Source organism: Limanda limanda, chromosome 14 (assembly GCF_963576545.1).
Source record: "Limanda limanda chromosome 14, fLimLim1.1, whole genome shotgun sequence".
Classification (NCBI taxonomy): domain Eukaryota; kingdom Metazoa; phylum Chordata; class Actinopteri; order Pleuronectiformes; family Pleuronectidae; genus Limanda; species Limanda limanda.
The window spans coordinates 12715864-12734320 of record NC_083649.1 but is presented as its reverse complement, the minus strand read 5'-3'; the positions used below and the strand labels follow the sequence as shown (position 1 = coordinate 12734320).

Sequence of the window (18457 nt, the reverse complement as noted above, 5' to 3'; positions counted from 1 at the left end):
GCTTTTTCTGCTCAGATTTGAGCACCTGGCAGGTGAGCAAGAGGAGCAATACTGACAGTTTAATACAAAATTGATGGTTTGCTCCGTGTCTGTATGTGTGTGTATGTGTGTGTGTGCACAAGTTTATCTAGCTGTTTGCATCTAGTTGCCATGGAGTTTCACAGCTGTTTCTAGCACACCCTAATGAGCTACAGCAGCTGCTATTCTGATAGGACACGCACATGCGCGCACACACACACACACACACACACACACAGTACAACACTATTCCAGAGGATGAGAACTTGAAACTTCTCTCATGGACGCTGGCACTAAACAAACCACGTTTCCACAGAGCAGAGGGTATCGTCACTTTGACAGTGATCCACCGATAACATCTGCACATCTGGATGAAAACGCAGCTGCCTGGGAACAATGATTCTCAGCTTCACATAAAAGTTGTTATAAACCACTTGAGAATGGTTCACGGAATTCGCCAATACCCCGAGGACATTTTCCACTGTTTTAATTTGATTGCAATATATTCCTCTGACAACTGCAGGCAACAAGGCAGAAGACGATCCGAGGCCGGCAACAGACCTTCCATCATTTGGCTGCTGTTCTGAAGTTTGCCGCTGAATTCTGGGAAAGCCTAAGAACCGACAGTAACCAGGCTTACTTTCTTTTAAATCAACTCCACCTTCTACACATTACTAACAATTATTGATAGCCACCAATTTCATCCAGAGTTAAACCCATTCACCTCTTCTCAAAGCCATGTTGTAACTGTGTCAGATTTAAGAAAATCAGCTCGGGAGTTTTTGCATCATCCTAAATTCTAACTAAAACTTCTCTAAATTGCTGACAGGTGTACATTTATATCAAAGGACCTATCAAACTGTTTGAGTTCAATGTCTAAAACAATGAGGCATTAACACGAATGCAAGTAAACACAGAACAAGATGTACGCTCCATTGGTCAAATAAACACACAAAGCAGCTTAAAATTATACACAAAGACACCTGTGTTTATGTGGCCATCTTACAAAGGGGAACGTACCCTCCACAGATGTTCTGATATAGACAATAACTACACAACAACTCTCTTCCACAGAGCCAAAGCTGTATAAACACTACATGTACACCACAAAATGTACAAAAAACCAACACAACATAAAAATTCCATTTTAAGTCAGAATCTTGGTAGTTTTCTGGTTCACTTCTGCATGCCCTGCAGCTGCATCTCTCTTAACTGATTTGCACCTTGACACACACACTCACACACATTCACATACACACACATTTACATTCTCTTATACAGTATAATATGCATGAGTACACAATGATGCTACAGAGAATGTTTCACACCTGCTCAGCTATCATCTTCTTTGGCAACAGCCGTCAATACCACTTCCTTCCTCCCATGGTGCATTGTGAGATGTTCCCAATAACATTTCTTCACTGACTTCCTCTTCTATGCTTCATCACAATTAAGATCTTCGCTTATCAAGATACTTGTGTTTCTCAACAACAGCACTGAAATGATTTGTACAGCAAGACGCCTTAAACTAGTATCTACAGATATCATTTCATGTCAGCGTGGGTTCTATTATACAGGGAATTCAGCAAACAAACACAATCCACCATAAATCGGAAGATTCAGACTTTGCTAGTCATAGCTCACAATGAGGTGTGTTCAAGGAAGTGGGGGAGAATTTCAAAGACTACCAACCACCATCAACGAAAGCCAGTGGTAAAGCCTGCCTTGATTAAACGCCATTAATAAAGGTCAATAAAAACTTTATTTCTAAGCCTGCAGCAGAACAAAACCATGAAGGAAGGAAGCATAAGAAAGCTTGAATGTTCAGTTTTTATTGTGAATCATTGCATTTGCCCTAATGTTTGTCAACATAAAAAAAAGAAATCATGTAATTGAAATGGACTTAAAAAACCTTGAGAAATGTGCTTTTTTTTAAAGTCTTGCAAAAAATGCTCTTAATGTCCCAGTTTTCAAATGGTGTCATCAGTGGTTCAGGGAAAGAGGCCATTTTCACACAATGCTAAGTTTCTCGACAGTTGTTTTCAAAGCGGCCTTCGGGCTCGCCGGTGGTGACGCAGTTAATGCACTTACTGTACATGACTGTGCATTCAGTTTTGTTCTTCTTTGTTTCGTTTCCTGTCATTCTGTTGGTTCTTAACTGCTGCCCATAGACTCATCAACCACAAGACCAAATATGAGCTGCATGTTTGTGCACTGTGTGTCATAACGACTTCCTGTTTGAGTACAAACAAAATGTGAAAACTCCCAAATCTCTGTTCTCATCTAGAATGAGATAAAAGCAGCATTACAAAAAAAGGAAGCGTTTGACCTTCCTCCGCCAAGTCAAGCCCTTTAAACCACTTCTAAGAAAAGTCAGAGCTGCAGTGAAAGACTAGCAGCGTCGCAAAGTAGAGACGTCACATTTTTAGAAGAGAGCTACATAGTCATTACAAGTCCACAGTGTTTACCACTCGCCACACCTCCATTTAGCAATGGCGACTGTCATCCCATAAACTTGTGACCCACTGTTCAATCATGATGATTTCTTTAGAGGATTAAATGTTCTTTTGGACTTTTCTATGTTTTTTGTTTCCAATTTTGACTTTCAGTGATGTTTGGCTGCCAATGTCCAGTTCTGTAAACTCTGCTTCTAGTACTCTACCAGATCTGCCATGAATTTCAATGCAACCAGTCTGAATTCATGATTCATGTGTAAGTGTGTGTGAAAAAACCTGCAAACCAGACCATCAGCCCAGTTGAAAACCTGTTGAAATTTTGACAGAGCACTGATAAGTATCAACCAATGAAGCCTGTGGACGTCTATTCTTGCTGATGAACTAGTTCAACACTAAATGCCACATGTGAATGTGACATTTAACATTGGTCATTGTTTCTCTGATCAATCTTATCTGTCGAGTTTATCTACCGCTTAGATTTGAAGAAAGCCCCGTTTTCCCCTTTTAAATCGGTCAGGTCAAACCAAGACTGCACAAACATGTCAGCTCCCGCTAAGGACTGTCAGTAAAAACCTGGGTGACATTTAATCATGGCCTTTTGTCCTGTAAATCTTACAAGTTGCCCTCAGGACACCTCACACACTGACAATACTTAGCAGCACCTCTGGATGAAGTGCTGACACGTAGTCAATTCGTTTTTGATTTAACTGGTATTCTGGCAGAAGGACAGTTTCTGTGTCACTTCTACAACATGTTGACAGAAGATGAGTTGCCCTGAAAGAATATGAGCAGTTACTCAAGTAACATACAAATAGATGAAGAGTCTTAACTACACATGGGGTTAAAAGTGCTTAAACATGTCCCTCTCTCTGTTGCCCGGGGCCCTCTGCCTCACAAATCAAGAAGTGTTTGTCTTTTCCATCACTTTGTCGGCTCAGTAAAACAAATTGAAGGAAAAGAAATAAGGGACACTAATACTTTAACATTTGAAAAGATATCCGTTCCACCAACGCCTCACTTTTGGAGAGCAGTCATGTCGGCCATCTGTATCGACAGCGTATGGTCCACACTAAAACACAAACTTCAAACTAGGACAGGAGCAGCAGCGCTTCTAAAAGGATGGAAACTATGTGGTGGTTTGGCATCAACGTGGGCCCTCCGTTGTACACACACAAGATAATAGAATTAGTTGAGTCAAGAATAAAAAAAAGAGGTCGAGAGAGTTCCTCAAATTCTGCCAACTTTCACACCTCCACACATGGTCAGTCACAGATGCAAACACGCCTGTTAGAGTCTTCACAATGTGGGTCAGACGCTGCCAACAAGCCTCCACACTATTAAACAAGTGAACAACTAATCTAAGCCAAGCTGCCAACCTGCAGAACCAATGCTCCAGTTATAGTTAAAAATAAAGCCCGGAGGATTAACTGAAAGCTGTAAGATCTGTCACTTCTCTCCAGGAGCACCAAGACAAATGCTAGCCAACTTTGTTTATTCATCGACTTAGAGCTTTTCCTGATACCAGTTCAAATGCAGCTGCAACACTCGACTTTAAAAAAACCTCTGTCAGATGTCGTTCGCCCTGTTTTCTTAGCTCGACCTTTCCCGTCACTCACTGCTTCCAGAAAAGCAGAAAAACATCATCCTTCACAGAAGAGCTGGGCGCTGAGGAGTGAGAAGAGGAGTCAGCCTCATGAAAGGGAACGTGGCCCCTGGCTTTTTCAGCTGAGGCCCGGGTCAGAGCGGAGAGCTACAGTAGTAATTACCGAGAGACTGATTGCTGACAGGACCTTCCAACAGCCTGTGGTTAAGTTGATGGAGCTGAGGGGGAGGAAGCTTCAAATGCACAGGAATGACAGACGCTCCGCTGATGACTTGTACTTCGGGGTGGTTCGGGGGCACGCATGCCATTTCGCTTTACTCATTCTCCTCTCAGAAGTTACATAAAACCAAATCATTTGAGCACGTCGTACACTTATGGGACTTTTTGACTAAGCAGAAATGAGAGCAAATTGCTCACTAAATGGCATTCGTTCATTTTGTAAAAAGATCTTTATTTAAAGTGTCTCATTAAACCTCCATAGAATTTGAGAAGTGTTTTTCGAGGCTGTTACCTCCTGTCATTTATTTGTTTTGATCAGCGCTGCTTATTTCTGAGACTTGATGTAATTTGTTCCGTGTTATTTTTGGAGTGAAACGCTTAAAAAACAGCAAGTTGTCCTTAAACAGATTTGAAGCCACTTCACTGACAGAGTGAGGGATGTGTGATTGTGGCAGACAAGGCATCGCCACAACTGGTGCGGCGCACTGTTTTTCCAACTGCCTTCTGCCAGCTTCTTCCCCAGGGTGGTCATTTGAGAGCCCCTGGGAACGTTCCTCATGACCATATGGATTTTCTAACCTGGTATTTTAGCAAACCAATCTGTCCCGTCCATGCGCCTGGTTGATTCAGCTGCTGTGACGGAGATGGCTGTATTTACATTGGACAAGCACTGATATATAGCTGCAGTGGCTGGAATACTGCATATGTTTTAATATGATTGTATTATTTCAACCTAGTAGACCCTTAGGGATTTAGTGTTTTCACACCTCAAGTGCTGACAAGGTTTGTGTATAAATTACATGGTTTACATTTCATCTGCTTAGTTTTGGTTTCACTTTGCCATGTAGGGAGAGCACTAAAGATGTATGACATACGTACGTTGTGTTGTCATCACCTATGTGGGTTGCGTCTACCTGTACTTGACATTGATGGTTTGTAGGCAGGCGTGTGTTTGATGTCAGCGTGTTGTCAACCACAGCGTGGTTCAAATGCACCAGATGAACGTCTTCATCGTTCAGAAATCAACATCAAACATCAACTTCATCAAACATCATATCATAGAGGTTGAAGACTACAAGAATCCTGCAAGCCCGGATAACTCAATTTCTGCAGAGACCAATAAGGCTTCAGATGTTTTTTCTTCCTCACTATTTAATGCTGTTTTAACATCCTGCAGTTAATGTGAGGGTCCAAAGTATCCAGAAAGGTCCAAGACCACCTCTCTAGGTGGGACTAACTTTTGGGCCGATGGACCTTTCACACCTGTTATTTTGGTTCAGATTAAACTGGAAAGTACAGGGAAGGTGTGGCAGTGCCCTTAGATTAGCTGCTGGACTCTTTCTACATTTCATTAACAAGGATCATAGTAGATGCAGAACATTCCAGCAACATGAACAAGCAGAGAAAATGTTGGCATCTGATCAACAGCCACAATAAATATCTGTCATCAGCCAAACTGAAGTGGAGCAGAACTGTGATCTTGTCATGGCCAAACAAGAGGCTGTGTTTCATTAGGCTCACTGTATCTGCCTGAGTCACTGACCCGAGCTGCCACACTAACTTACCTCTGATGGTTTCTTGTGCTGGTGGCGAACCCATGTGCTGCTGGTGCCCATATTCTTGGATGACCTGGACCACGAGGTCACCTGACCTGGAACAATAAAAGTAGACCACAATGATCACTGCAAATTATACAAACAAATGTCTTTTTACAGTATACTCAGCGTTCTACTGTTCAGTGACAAATTAGTTTAATGTGACCCTTTCTTCCGCAAGCTCGTGACACAGTTGTAAGGACAAAGTGTTTCAAATCTTCTGGAGGCAGAGCACAAAGAGAACATAATCTGTGTTTAATTTGTCAAGAATGTGTGTTCAAGAGTGTAAATGCTGATTTGAAGTGAGGAAAATGAAGAACAGGGCTTTGGCTGGAGATCAAGACTTCTTGTACACATCAAGCGCTCAAATTCACCGAAAAGGAAACTTTATTGTCCCGTTGGAGGAATCTGTTTTGCAGAATGAATACGAGAAGAACCCTCTGTCTTTGATTTGGTAAATTATTACGGCGCAAAAAGCTGGTCATCAAGCTGAAGTTGTTTTAATTAGCACATGCTTTGGTTTGAAACTTAATGGAGAAGAAACCAAAAAAACAATAACCGTGGCATTACAATCACTCCAAGTCAGACCTTTAATTGACAGCAGACTGATGATGATCTATTAATGGGTGTAATAAGTAATGGCAGTATAAATAGCCTCTAGTTAAGCAGTTATTCCACTGTGGTCCTTTACAACCTCATTAATACAGAATTTAATGGCAATTAAACTGAAAATGGCGCCAATATCCCACACTGCTTCAATCAGAGGCCCTTACTGTGCCCATGTATATGAACGGAGGCCACGCTGCTATGGAGAGAAGAGCGGGAATGTGCGTAATATCGCTCACGCTGTCATTCTATATTATTTTAAAACCTCTGCAGCAGATAAAGCCAAAAGCTCAATTCCATCTGTGCACTGTGAAGGAGGCGCCCATTTAAATTGCATCACATTGGTAATTAAATTACATCACAATGGCATAATGGAAAACAAATTTGCCAACACTGTGTAATATAGTACATTGTAACCATGACTGTGTGCGTGCGCGTGGCCTCCCACTCAACATATTTCCCTCGCCACCACAGGAGAACTGCCACCACGCTAATTTTACTTGTGACGTCTGAAAAAACTAACAGCGCCGAGGGCAGAGCGGCTGTCAGGCTTGTCTTCGCAATTACTGACTCCCGCTCCCGACACACACATATTCACACAGCATATAGAGCTGCTAACACAAACATGTATTTGCTAGATGTGAAGGTTCATATTCACCCAAAATTTGGCCCACTATCACTCATTCTCCACTATATTTGTTGTACGGTTTTCTACACTCAACATTACACACACACACATAAACACACAGGTTCACTGCCACAGCACGACAGGAAATATGAATCGACAGCCATGAGTGGGGAACAATTTCAAATGATTCCCCCCACTCAGCTGCTCTCAGTTAGACAGATTTTTAATAGGTCGATATAATATCACTATAGATTGTGGGAGAAAAAAGCCATTCTCTTTTCTGAGTGGTGGCCTCCAAAGTGTACCACCTTGCAGACCGTGGTGGGATGATGTGTTGCAGACTCTCGTCAGTGCAATAACAAACACCTCAAAATCCAAATGCTGACACAGTGAGAGTGGCGGTGGCATTTTTAAACACATCTCAATTTCTCAAGCTCGACACTGGGAGAGTTTGGAGTGACGTGTTAGACAGCAGCGCTCTGCACTGCCATCATCAAAACACCACAGAGACTCAAGAGGATCTCTGCCAACAAGCTCTGTGTGTGTGTGTGTGTGTGTGTGTGTGTTACAGTGTGCTAATCTGTAGAACATTTTTGGGTATACTCATTCATCTGCACCCCATCGTGTGTGTGTGTTTGTGTGTGTGTGTGTGTGTGTTATATCCACACACCCCACGTGAGGCAGCTGCACCACCGCTGTGCCGGCCAGATAACCAAACGGGTTGGAAGTTACCATTGCGGCCGTGTGTTAATTAAAAGCCCTGCTTGGTGCACGGCATCCAAAATTATCATGGGCATCCTTCAATTAGAAACCTGATAACCTCCAGTCAACAGATGCAGCCGTAGCCCCCACAGCAATGGCCAGGGGAAGCTAACGGCTAACAGCTAATTACATGACCGACAGTATGTCCTTCAGCACAGGGCGGCTCATTCAGGTCTGAAAAGACCGGCTATTAAAAGTGTTGTAAAATACTTTTTACATGCAGACCTGTGACCCTGTGCGAGGTTGTTTCTACCTCCGGTGGCCCTGCTGCAGGAAACGGGTGCTTTCATTTCCAGTTTACATCACTGCAATAGACTGAATTAAATTAAACCAGATCACATTAACTTTTTAAATGAGAAATTGTGCTTTTCTCGTTTTCCTTCACTCTGTCTTATATAGGCTTTTTGTGTTAGTAAAAGGTTTGTAAAGTTTAAAAGCCCAAAAGGAGCTCCTAGTGCTCCTGAAAGGCCTCATCAGTAGTCCACACCATCAGAGCACGTTTCACACATACGCAAGAGTTGGTGTTGGCAAACCTTCGCCTTGCATTCACATCCAATCTGTGCAAGCGAAGGAGGTGAGTGAAACATTTGCTTCCTGTTTGGGAGGCAAATCTCAGGATGGCATCGCGTACAGTTCAACTCTGGTGAACTTTGACCTGCTGTTCTCTTTGCATACGTGTGACCTGGCCCTCATGATGCCATGTATTTGAATAATGTCGGCCAAGCGGCATGACTCTGGCATGTCCCCTAACAAAGCCAGATAAAGTGTGAGAGAGAGAGAGACTAACATTTCCTACACGGTCTGAGAGCTGCTGACTCTGATCAAAACAGACTGGGCTTTATTGGGAGAGGGGAGGCTTGAAGAGACTGTTAAAACATATAATATCTAAAACAGCTGAGACATTCCACATCATAACAGCTTTAATATGAGAAATGGGTTTAACCCTGAAAAAATAATATTTTGAATGAATTAGATTCCAGAGAATGAAAATCACAGATGGAAATACTTCATTAAAACACTGCAAGAAGCATTTCAGTGTAGAAATGTAAGCCTCTTTAAGAAAGAGGCAGATTAAGCCACTTTAGTTCTTTATTTTACAGAACCAAACATTAACTTTAAGTGAAGTCCACTCAACAGTTTGTTTTCCATTTCATTTCCTGTCTATTCTGACCTGAAAGTGTCATGGGAATAGCCAAACAATTATATTTGCGTGTTATTGTAAAATGCAGGCCACAAAATGCCAAGCATTAGTCACGTTGAGCTGCCAAAAGCCAAGAAGTATGATTTTTACAATGAATTCAAATCTGCTAGCGGTCTTCAGTGACTAAATCTTCCGGTTTTGAGGAGAGTAATCATCCCAGAGAGCCATGTGCACTTGTGTAGTAACACTGTGCTGCCGTTTAAAGACAGTTTATTATCAGATGATTTTTCCAGCGGACACTGCCAGTGACGGTGCTGTGTTAAACCGTCCAGATGTCCCCACCATCATGCGGTGTAGCACTTAATGTCGAGCTCAGTAGTTATTTGAGTCCGGGTCATGTTGTGGGTACATCTGCAGATCCCTCTGTCATCTCTCATATCTGTTTATGAGTCAGCATATTAAGTGAAGGCTACAAAGGAAAGCCCCTTAAATAGATTAAGTAAGAAAAGGCCACACTGAATGCAACATTTTTATTTCACTGAATGTGGAACCTCAATCTGTGTCAATTGAGCAGCTCATGAAACATCCCCTCTGAGACTGGGCCTGAGACTGCCACCATCCTGTGTGATCCTCCTAAAGATTCACTCAGCTGCTACTGATAAAATCAATATTCAGGTCTAATAGTTTTATCAATAACGTAAGCGTTGAAGATATTTTATGGAAAACTAGAATTACTTTCCAGTGATCGTATTCCTCCCCCAACCAGTGCAGTTTCATTCCATATATAATTAGCTTCCAAGACATTTGACAACTGAAATCTAATCAGTTAATCTTTGAGTCCAAGTAACAATTTGAAGAAATTTCCTTAAGAAAGATTTGAGATATCATGTTCAAGAGGCCAAAAAGAAATTTACGGAGGCCACCATGGCCACCAAAATCGATTCAGTTACCTGTGAGTTTAAGTGAATATTTGAGCCAAATTTGAAAGAAGCCTTCTCAAGATGACAAGTTGACAAGGCAAAAAAGGGTCGAGAGGTCACAGTGACTTTGATCTTTGACCTTCAAATTCTGAGCTCAAGGGAATGTTTTAACCAGATGTAATGAAATTCCCTTTGGATGATCCTGATACATATCGATACCAAAATCAAATCAGGTCAATGAATGTTTGCACCAAATTTAAAGAAACTCCCTCCTGGTTTTCCTGTTTTTACCACTAAACTCTAATCAAGTTCATCCATGACTCCAACTAAACATTTTTTTTTTTTTTTTTTTTAAATCAGCGTTCTTGAGATATCTTGCTCGCACGAATGGGACGACAGATGGACGGACAACTGGAAAACACAATGCCTTCATATCGATGACATAAGAGTTGAACATATGGGAGATGATAGATATGTTCAACAAAACAACAACAAGCAACAGGTGGAGACGAGAGCTAAAGTAAAGGCAGCCAAACGCACACATTTTAAATGTCTTAACCATTGAAAACAGAGTCTTTGGTGATTTCACATAAACTCATCATCAAGTAACAAGCCACAACTCCACGCCACCTGTTTGTTTGTTTTTACAATAAAACAAAATTAGATTCTGTGCCCATGCAGCATCCCTGATAAGACAGACTCTATGTGTTGTTGGCTGTATTGTCATAGTAATACAGAAACCGGAGACAGGTCACGGCTGCACAGTCATTTTTATACTGTCGCTGTTTTCAGGAAGAGGAAGTCTTAATGAGCAGAGGAGACAACGACCGTGACACTGGTGGAAAGTCTATATGGAGAATATATGAATATGAGAAATACCCTGCGGGAGTTGACTAAATTCTGGGAGCTTACTCACTTTACTGTCACTTACAAGTTTCCCTCTCTCTCTACCACACACACACACACACACACACTCCCTCCCTCTCCCCCCAACTTACTGTCTGTGGTGTCAGAGTCATTGCTGCTCGTCGAGTATTTTCTCCTCTTCTTCTCGCTCTCCATCTGTCAGGGAGGGAGGAATGGGGGCAACAGAGAGAGAGGGAGAGAAAAATGACGAGTTAGAAGATGTTCACCATGAAAACACAAGTGTTAATGAAATAATGCGCTGATGGCACCAATCTGTCAGAGGCTCTAGCAGGCAGCCCGCCAGAACAAACTGACTTGATCGCTATTACATATTAACGCTTCAGACTCGCCGGGAAGCTCACAATGATACGGTTGTTCTGTTCCTTCACATACAGTGGGAGTCCTTGTACAAGACGCCTGTGAACTCATCCGGCATTAGAGCTGAATTCACTGGAAGCTATTGTGCAAGTCCCCTTTTTATCCATCTGCTGCAATACTGTTGCTGCTACATACTGCCATACTTTTTACTTTTTACTTGCGACTTTATCCATTTAATACTGACAAAAACTGACAAAAGTTCTTGTTCTTGAATCCAGCTTGATCTGTACAGAATCAAATTTGCGTAAAGTCGGTGCAAAGTTTTGCGTACAGGCTACAGAGACTTATTAAGTTTTCACTCACAAAAATAGTTTTCTAAAAGCTGACATGCTGACAATGTAATCATATTTCTTGCAGTCATACAGTGTAGGGATGCAAAAATTAATTACACCACTATTTGATGTCATGATGTCATTTGCACCATATGATCAATGTACGGTAAGCAGTAGGTCATGCCTACATACAGGATGCATTCAAGATACCTGGAAAAAGGCATTTTCAACCTTGCATGACATCATATCCTGACTTCACTGTGACCTTTTCATGCACTTGTTTTAGGACATTATATGACAGGGAAATTCCACCATGTTTCCTCTTATTATATAGCATGCCGAGAAACCCCGTAATGCAGAAAGATCAGAAGAAGATTGTTAGCAAGCAAACAAGGACGTAAAAAAAAAGCAGTTATTTAAAACTCTGCTTTGCAAATGTGTAATGACACAGTAAGATACATTTGTGAGACTTCAAAATTACGCACTTTGCATTATGATGAGCAACACTGAATGCAAACATAACACAGCTCAGTCACAATAAAGCATCTACTGAATCGACTGCCACCTCTTTATGAATGAGTCTCCATCAGGGACCAACACACTTGAAGGGCATCAGGAAGTTAGGAGGATGGATACACAGTGATGCCAGTTGAAAGGAAAATGCTTCTGAAGTTAGTTAAATGCCACATGGAAAACCCGCAAAACACTTGCTGCTTGTTTAACTTGCACTTAATTGAACTTTGTATCACACCTATTTTCCAAATGTGACAACGAGGCGTGATGTGATGTGTTCATTCTAGAAGTGTTGCACAGAGAATACAATTTCACTTTGGTTCACAGGTAACGACAGCAGAAAGCTAATTTTGCCGCGGAGGATGAGCATCACTTCAGAGACAGAGAGAAGAGAGGAGGAAACTGACCCGAGAGGTGGGAAGCGCAGATGAGGAGCGGCTGCTAATTTATCTGTTTAGCATATAGATACCTAGAGAGTGTCTGATTCAATTTTGTTTCCAGAAAGGGAGAGAGACAGTGAGAGAGGGACGTTGACACTGAATAAACAAAAGGAGAAGTTACGGGCAAAGAGCACTCCAAGAACGAGTCAGAGAGACAAAGAGGGAATGCAGAGAAAGAGGACGGAGTGCGTCAGAGAGAAAAAGGTCGGAAATAAACCAAAGAGGAACTGGCAAAAAAAGGCTTGTTAGAAGGCACAGGCGGGACAAACGGATTTGAGATGAGAAAGAAGGACCAGGCCGGAGAGAAAGATGCAGAAACAGAGGTCTGACCAACACATGAGGGTACAATTATTTTCACAAAGGGCTGGGAAATAACACAGTAACAGTAATTGTTGCAATATAATTTTATCCCATTGCAATAAAACATAAGTTCAGTATTGTTTCACAGAAGTGTTTTCTACCCATAAAGAATCATTAAAATCCTTGGCAAGGTGTTCAATACAGATATCAGCATCTGAAATATGATCCGATTCCATGTCTTACTAGCTCAGTATAAAAGCTTCTCCTAGATAAAACTGAAATTTTTTATTGGATCGGTTTTCGGAATTGGCCAATATATACAAAGTTCAGATATCTGGATCGGTATGAAGGGGGAAATTATATCAGAACATCTCTTCTAAAAGTCAGATAAACTTGAAAGAAATCATATGAACTAATGAAATATAAAGCGGAAGGTAGAAACAGCTGACTGATGAACTGGTTAGCAATGTGTGTTTTTCCATCATCAATTGCTGCAGGAGTTAAAGCAAACACCGACAAAGCCATGGGTAGAACCAAAATGAAACATTGCGTTATCTTGAATAAAACTAGGGATTTCTCTGTGTTTGAACATTGTTTGAAACATTTTGGATAATGTGAGAGGACAAGTCAACAAAATATACAACATTGGTCTCGTTAATTTTGGGATATTTCCAAGAATTGTAACATATATCTTTAAGAAAACAAGAACACCCTGATCATAACACAACTGAATAAACAGCCAGGAGCAATGACACACACCCGTGATCATGATCACCACGGTGCTGTATTATGATTCAATGTGGAACTAATCTTTCTTTCAAACACTTGGAGGTTTATTCTAATAAAGTGCCCCTGAATAGGATTAAAGTAAAAAAAGATCAAGGACGCAAAATAGTGCAAGGATGCAAAACAGTGCAGCCTGAGGAAACGTTTAATCTCTTGTCCTGGTAGACACAAAATATATAGAGTGCCGCTAAAAATAGGGAAAAGGAGGACGAGGGTCTACCATGAGAGCATAAAGCTAAAGACGCTGAAACAGATAGAGTCAAAAAGTCAAAAGCAGGTTTGGGCGTAGTGATGCACTGAGGCAGGGAAACCAGAAGAGGAGGTGGGTTACAACCTTCAGTGTGGGGGAATAAGATTTATGTGGCCGTAAAACTGGGCTATTCCCTGGTATCTGGGGCTCTTCCAGCACCTCGGCCTCCGCCACTGCCCCGCACACAGTTAACTACTCTGACATTTATGCTGACAGAACAACACAAGCGCTTCTACCATCATACACCCTCATCTCTGTTTAGTCCTATCCCCATCCAGTCCTCCCTGTCTTACAATAACAGGGACACAGGGAGTCTGTTGAATAAGGTTAAGTACATTATTGACTCTCTCTGCCTTGCTCGATTTTCTCTCCCTCCATCTTTTCACCTCTTCCCCATCTGTCCAGGTCTTCCTCGTCGTCCTTTGAGGAGATTGGTTAAGTACATCATTGACTTCCTCCAGCTCTGTCTGTCTGACTTTAAGTCTGCACGCTTGGATCAGTCTCAGGGTTTCCCCTCGCCTGTTAAACTCTGAGGCGACCCACTTAAACCACACTCGAGGTTGTTGTTTTTTTTGTTTTAGCAGCCCAGTCATTCTTATTCCTGACCACCCAAAGGAAAATGTGAACACAAAGCGAAAACTTGAAATGATGACATATTTTTTACAGATTCTTTACACCAGTTTTCGAATGAATGTGTCTGTTAGAATAATTTCCAACAACAAAAGGAGTCTTGTGGCAAAAACACAGGCGACGAAAACACGAGATGCTTTTGTGTGTGATCCCTCCAACTGACTGACTGAGCACAAAAATGTTCAACAGAAAATCCACTCAGGTGTCGCCCACAATAGTCTGTATATACCTGTGGCTGCAACTGTGGAGGGTTATTTCTCACGATTAGTTCAACAGAGCGGAAGCAAAATCCATCAACACGACATGTTTGATTTGTTGCATCAGATGTAAGAAACTCTCCATATTTTTATATTCTATTTGAATATCCGGTTTATGAAAACCATATGTCACGACCTGTGAGGCATTTAAATGCCTCAGAAATGTTGTTAAAGTGGACGCTTTACTTTGTGAGACAAGCAATTGTAACTCTTCTAGTTCCTCCGTGGCTGTAAGGGTCGGACTTGTCTCTTTTCTCCTCCAACAGTGTTTCCAGGTTGCCTTACAAACGCCATCAAATATCTGAAAGAGCTTGAGGGTGGGAAACCTGTGGAGTCGCTGACAGACTGCACGACAGAGTAACTGCTTTGTCAGGTCGTCGGTTGTGTGAAGGTTGAGGTATCAACAGCATGAACTTCACACCAGTGCCAAGCCATTCCAAGGAAAGTTTCTCACCCAGCATCCTTCGCAGGTTAATTATCATCTCGAGGCCCAGCTGGAAGGTAACACGCACAGTGATGATGTCAACGGTCAGAACCCAGATCAACGACGACAGCTAACAGAGAAGAGCAACGCCAAACCTGGCCAAGACAAAAGATGAACACTGTACTGGTGGCTCCGGAGCAATGGTCCGGCATTGGCAGGTGCAATGGTTCTCAGTTCCTAAAGAGTCACAGAAGACATGTTGGTGTGTGACTGTACAGCAACATTTCTTCATCTCTGACCCATACCACATCCTTCCACCAAGTTGTGTGGTAATCCGACCAAAAGTTCTTGGGTAATCCTACTTACTCACAAACAGACCAAACAACAGGCAGGGGTGAACACACCAGCCCCTAGCTGACTAAACAACAGGAAGCCAGTGTTGCAAGGTCAGAATTGGTTATAAGATCCAGACTAACTTTTACCGCAGGCGTGTTCACCCGACTCCTATTTTGGTGATTCACATGTGTTACATGTACAGGCTGCAGTGGAGGCAGCACATTGAGGTTAATTGGTCTGTATTGTGTTGCAAGATTGTGGACATTTCTATTGTGGCTTTTTTTCTCTAGCTTTCAGAATTGTTACCACTAGACGACAGCCAGCCCTCAATGATTTGCAGTATAATCTTGGTTTTTGTTTGTTGTTGTTTTTATGACAACAGTCGGGGAGTCATTTTGATTCTGGTTGCATTGGCTGCACCACTTTTGGTTCCACTCTCAGCGTTTTGGTTGTAAAGCTGTTGCTCGGTATTCTAAAAGCGCTACTTTCGAGCAGAAGCCAAAATACTCGGCTGATTGTACACTTAGTCAGAAAGGAAAACTGTAAGTATAATGATTATAATGATTTTCTTTCTGTGCCGCACCATTTCTTTTGCATTGCTTCCATTTTTCTTGCTGTTTTGACCAGAGTGGGGAAACCACCACCAGCCGCTCTGGATAATTTTGGCTGCTAAAATCTACCATTAACTTTCACAAAGAAAATTCGAAATGATCCTATTTGTTCTGTGTAGCCGTAATGACTACTGATAATCGTTTCTATTGTATTTTTAGGCAGTTGGATTTAAAAGAGAAACTTTTATTACAGTTACTCTGACTGATAGATTACATCCAATTTCAGCTTTTACTGGCTGGGGTTCAGTGTCACTGTGACATGCAGCCGTCATGGGGCCTGAATCTGTAATTATGAGCTGACAGGACAGTCTCTCCATCTCTTTGCTCTGGTTGCAGCCCCACATTTCTGAAAGTGTGTGTAAGGGGAGAAACCAATGGCTGGTTAAAGTGTAAGAACTGACGGTAATTGGAAATGTCACTGTATCTCCTTAAAAATCCCCCTCCCTTTCTCTTTTGGAGCCGGATCACCTACGGCCTGAGGAAGACTAACACCTCTGCAACTGCCAAGAAAAGTCTCTAAGTTCATTTTCTCCATCACTCTGTCTCACTTATTCCCTCTCTCCACCTGATATCCTTCCACTCTATCCACATCCTAGTTATAGCAATGAATATTATACTAAAAAGGTTTCCGTGTTCTATAATCAAAGCCATAGACTGTATTTAAAAGTCGTTGTGTCTTTCTCCAAAAGAGTTTATGGTCTCAATCGCTAGTTTAAAGTCATCTTCAATACAGCATGATGTTCATTTTGAAAACTATGCTCCCATATAAAAAGTGTCCAATTCCAGTGCAATTGAGGTGTAGAAAAGTGGGGACACACTATAATAGGCTGGTATTAAAAGGATTCTACCGTATAAACACAGTAAACACTGTTTTCCAGAAAATGTATTGGTTATTGACCACTTTCCAAAGCCTGTATTTAATAAAACAAAAAAAACAACAGAAATTCTTAAGAATCTAACAGACAAGATTTCATATAGTAATGTTTTCTCAGTTTGTTTACTGTCTGTCCACTGTTTGGTACGTTAGTGAGAGGGTTGGAATAGCCTGGTGGGTCGGTACTGATGTCCCATGTGGGGTATCAGTCAAACCTGAGAGGCCAGGACAGTAGAGATGATGAGTTATAACACTCCAAGGTGACAGTTTCGCTTTAAAAATAAAATCCTACCGATGAAATGAAACTAAATGAAGAGCAAGCCTATTACAATGTTACCCCTGCACCTACCAGGGCAACACAAAGCACTCATAAGGGACAAACCCAAGTTTCCGCACATAAAACGTACAACAACCGTGGGGTGGAGCGCAGTGCATATATTGTAGAATAAAGCTTTAATGTCCCTGAGTGGTAATTTGGCTTAAAGACAGCAGTCAATAACAGTAAACATAAAAATAACACAATGATGCGACTTGTCACCAAAGCCATAAGGAAAAACAGCCAGATGAAAGAAGCCAGGAAGCACAAGAGCACAGACAGCAAAAGGCCAAATCACATTTTATCTCAAAAGCCAATAGCAGATGGAATAAAAGAGCTCACACTGTATCAAAGTGTCCCCTCAACAGAGGGAAAACCTGTTTCAATAGAAGCAAATCAAACACACTGTGTAGCAACTATTTGGAATCCAGTGAAATGATGAGATGATGATTGTATCTACAAAGCTTGCCACTGTCGCCTAATGCAACTTACAGCCCCTTTCACACCGGATAAAAAAAAACTGACACCCACCAACATCTGGATTTTGCCTTGAGTGGAGAAGGGAACAATCAGCTTTCATTCCCAGGTCAGATGAGTTTGCAGTAGCCACGGGTATCTATCAGCTCTGGCTACAATCATCAGTGATGGAAACATGACACCAGACTGGACATGATAACTTTCCTCACTTCTCCAGGCACCCTGCTATGATGTACGTCATAAAAGCAATGAAAGCTTCCTGCCTTTGTCAGCTACTTCTGAGACTTTTCCAGCTCAGCCATATATTATTTTTATCTCCATCCAGGCAACATTGATCAGTCGCCAGTGAGTTTGAAGAGACTCAAGTGAAATGTATAAAACTTAACTACAAAGTCACTGTCATTCATGACGCTTTCTAATGTTTACAACCTATTTTCCAGCAAGTTTCTGGAGTCAACACAGGATAGTCACCAATTCCAGGGAAGAAGTTGCAGATCATAAATAATAAAATAAATCTGGCATATTTAGAGGGCTGAGATCTATGAGTGTATGAAATTTGGTGCCGCTTGATTGAATTTAAAAAGACTGTATATATTCCATTATAGTTATATGTGTATCTGATGTGTGTACTGCATCGTGTTGCCATATGCTTCACATCGTACATAAGTACTGTAAAAAAAAAAAAAAAGACACATTTTCAGAAAAAATGCTACATAGTCACTGCTTTCAACCTATTGAA

General features: G+C 41.6%; 1 protein-coding gene across 1 annotated transcript in view; it reads right to left on the bottom strand.

Moving 5' to 3' along the window:
* Positions 1–18457, bottom strand: part of jade2 (jade family PHD finger 2) — a 155376-nt gene that overhangs the window by 123063 nt on the left and 13856 nt on the right. Inside the window, exons 2-3 of the mRNA XM_061086026.1 lie at positions 10947–11010; positions 5862–5947 (exon numbers count right to left, since the gene is read on the bottom strand). Coding sequence (XP_060942009.1) covers positions 5862–5947; positions 10947–11010 — 150 coding nt within the window. The remainder of the gene's footprint in view (positions 1–5861; positions 5948–10946; positions 11011–18457) is intronic.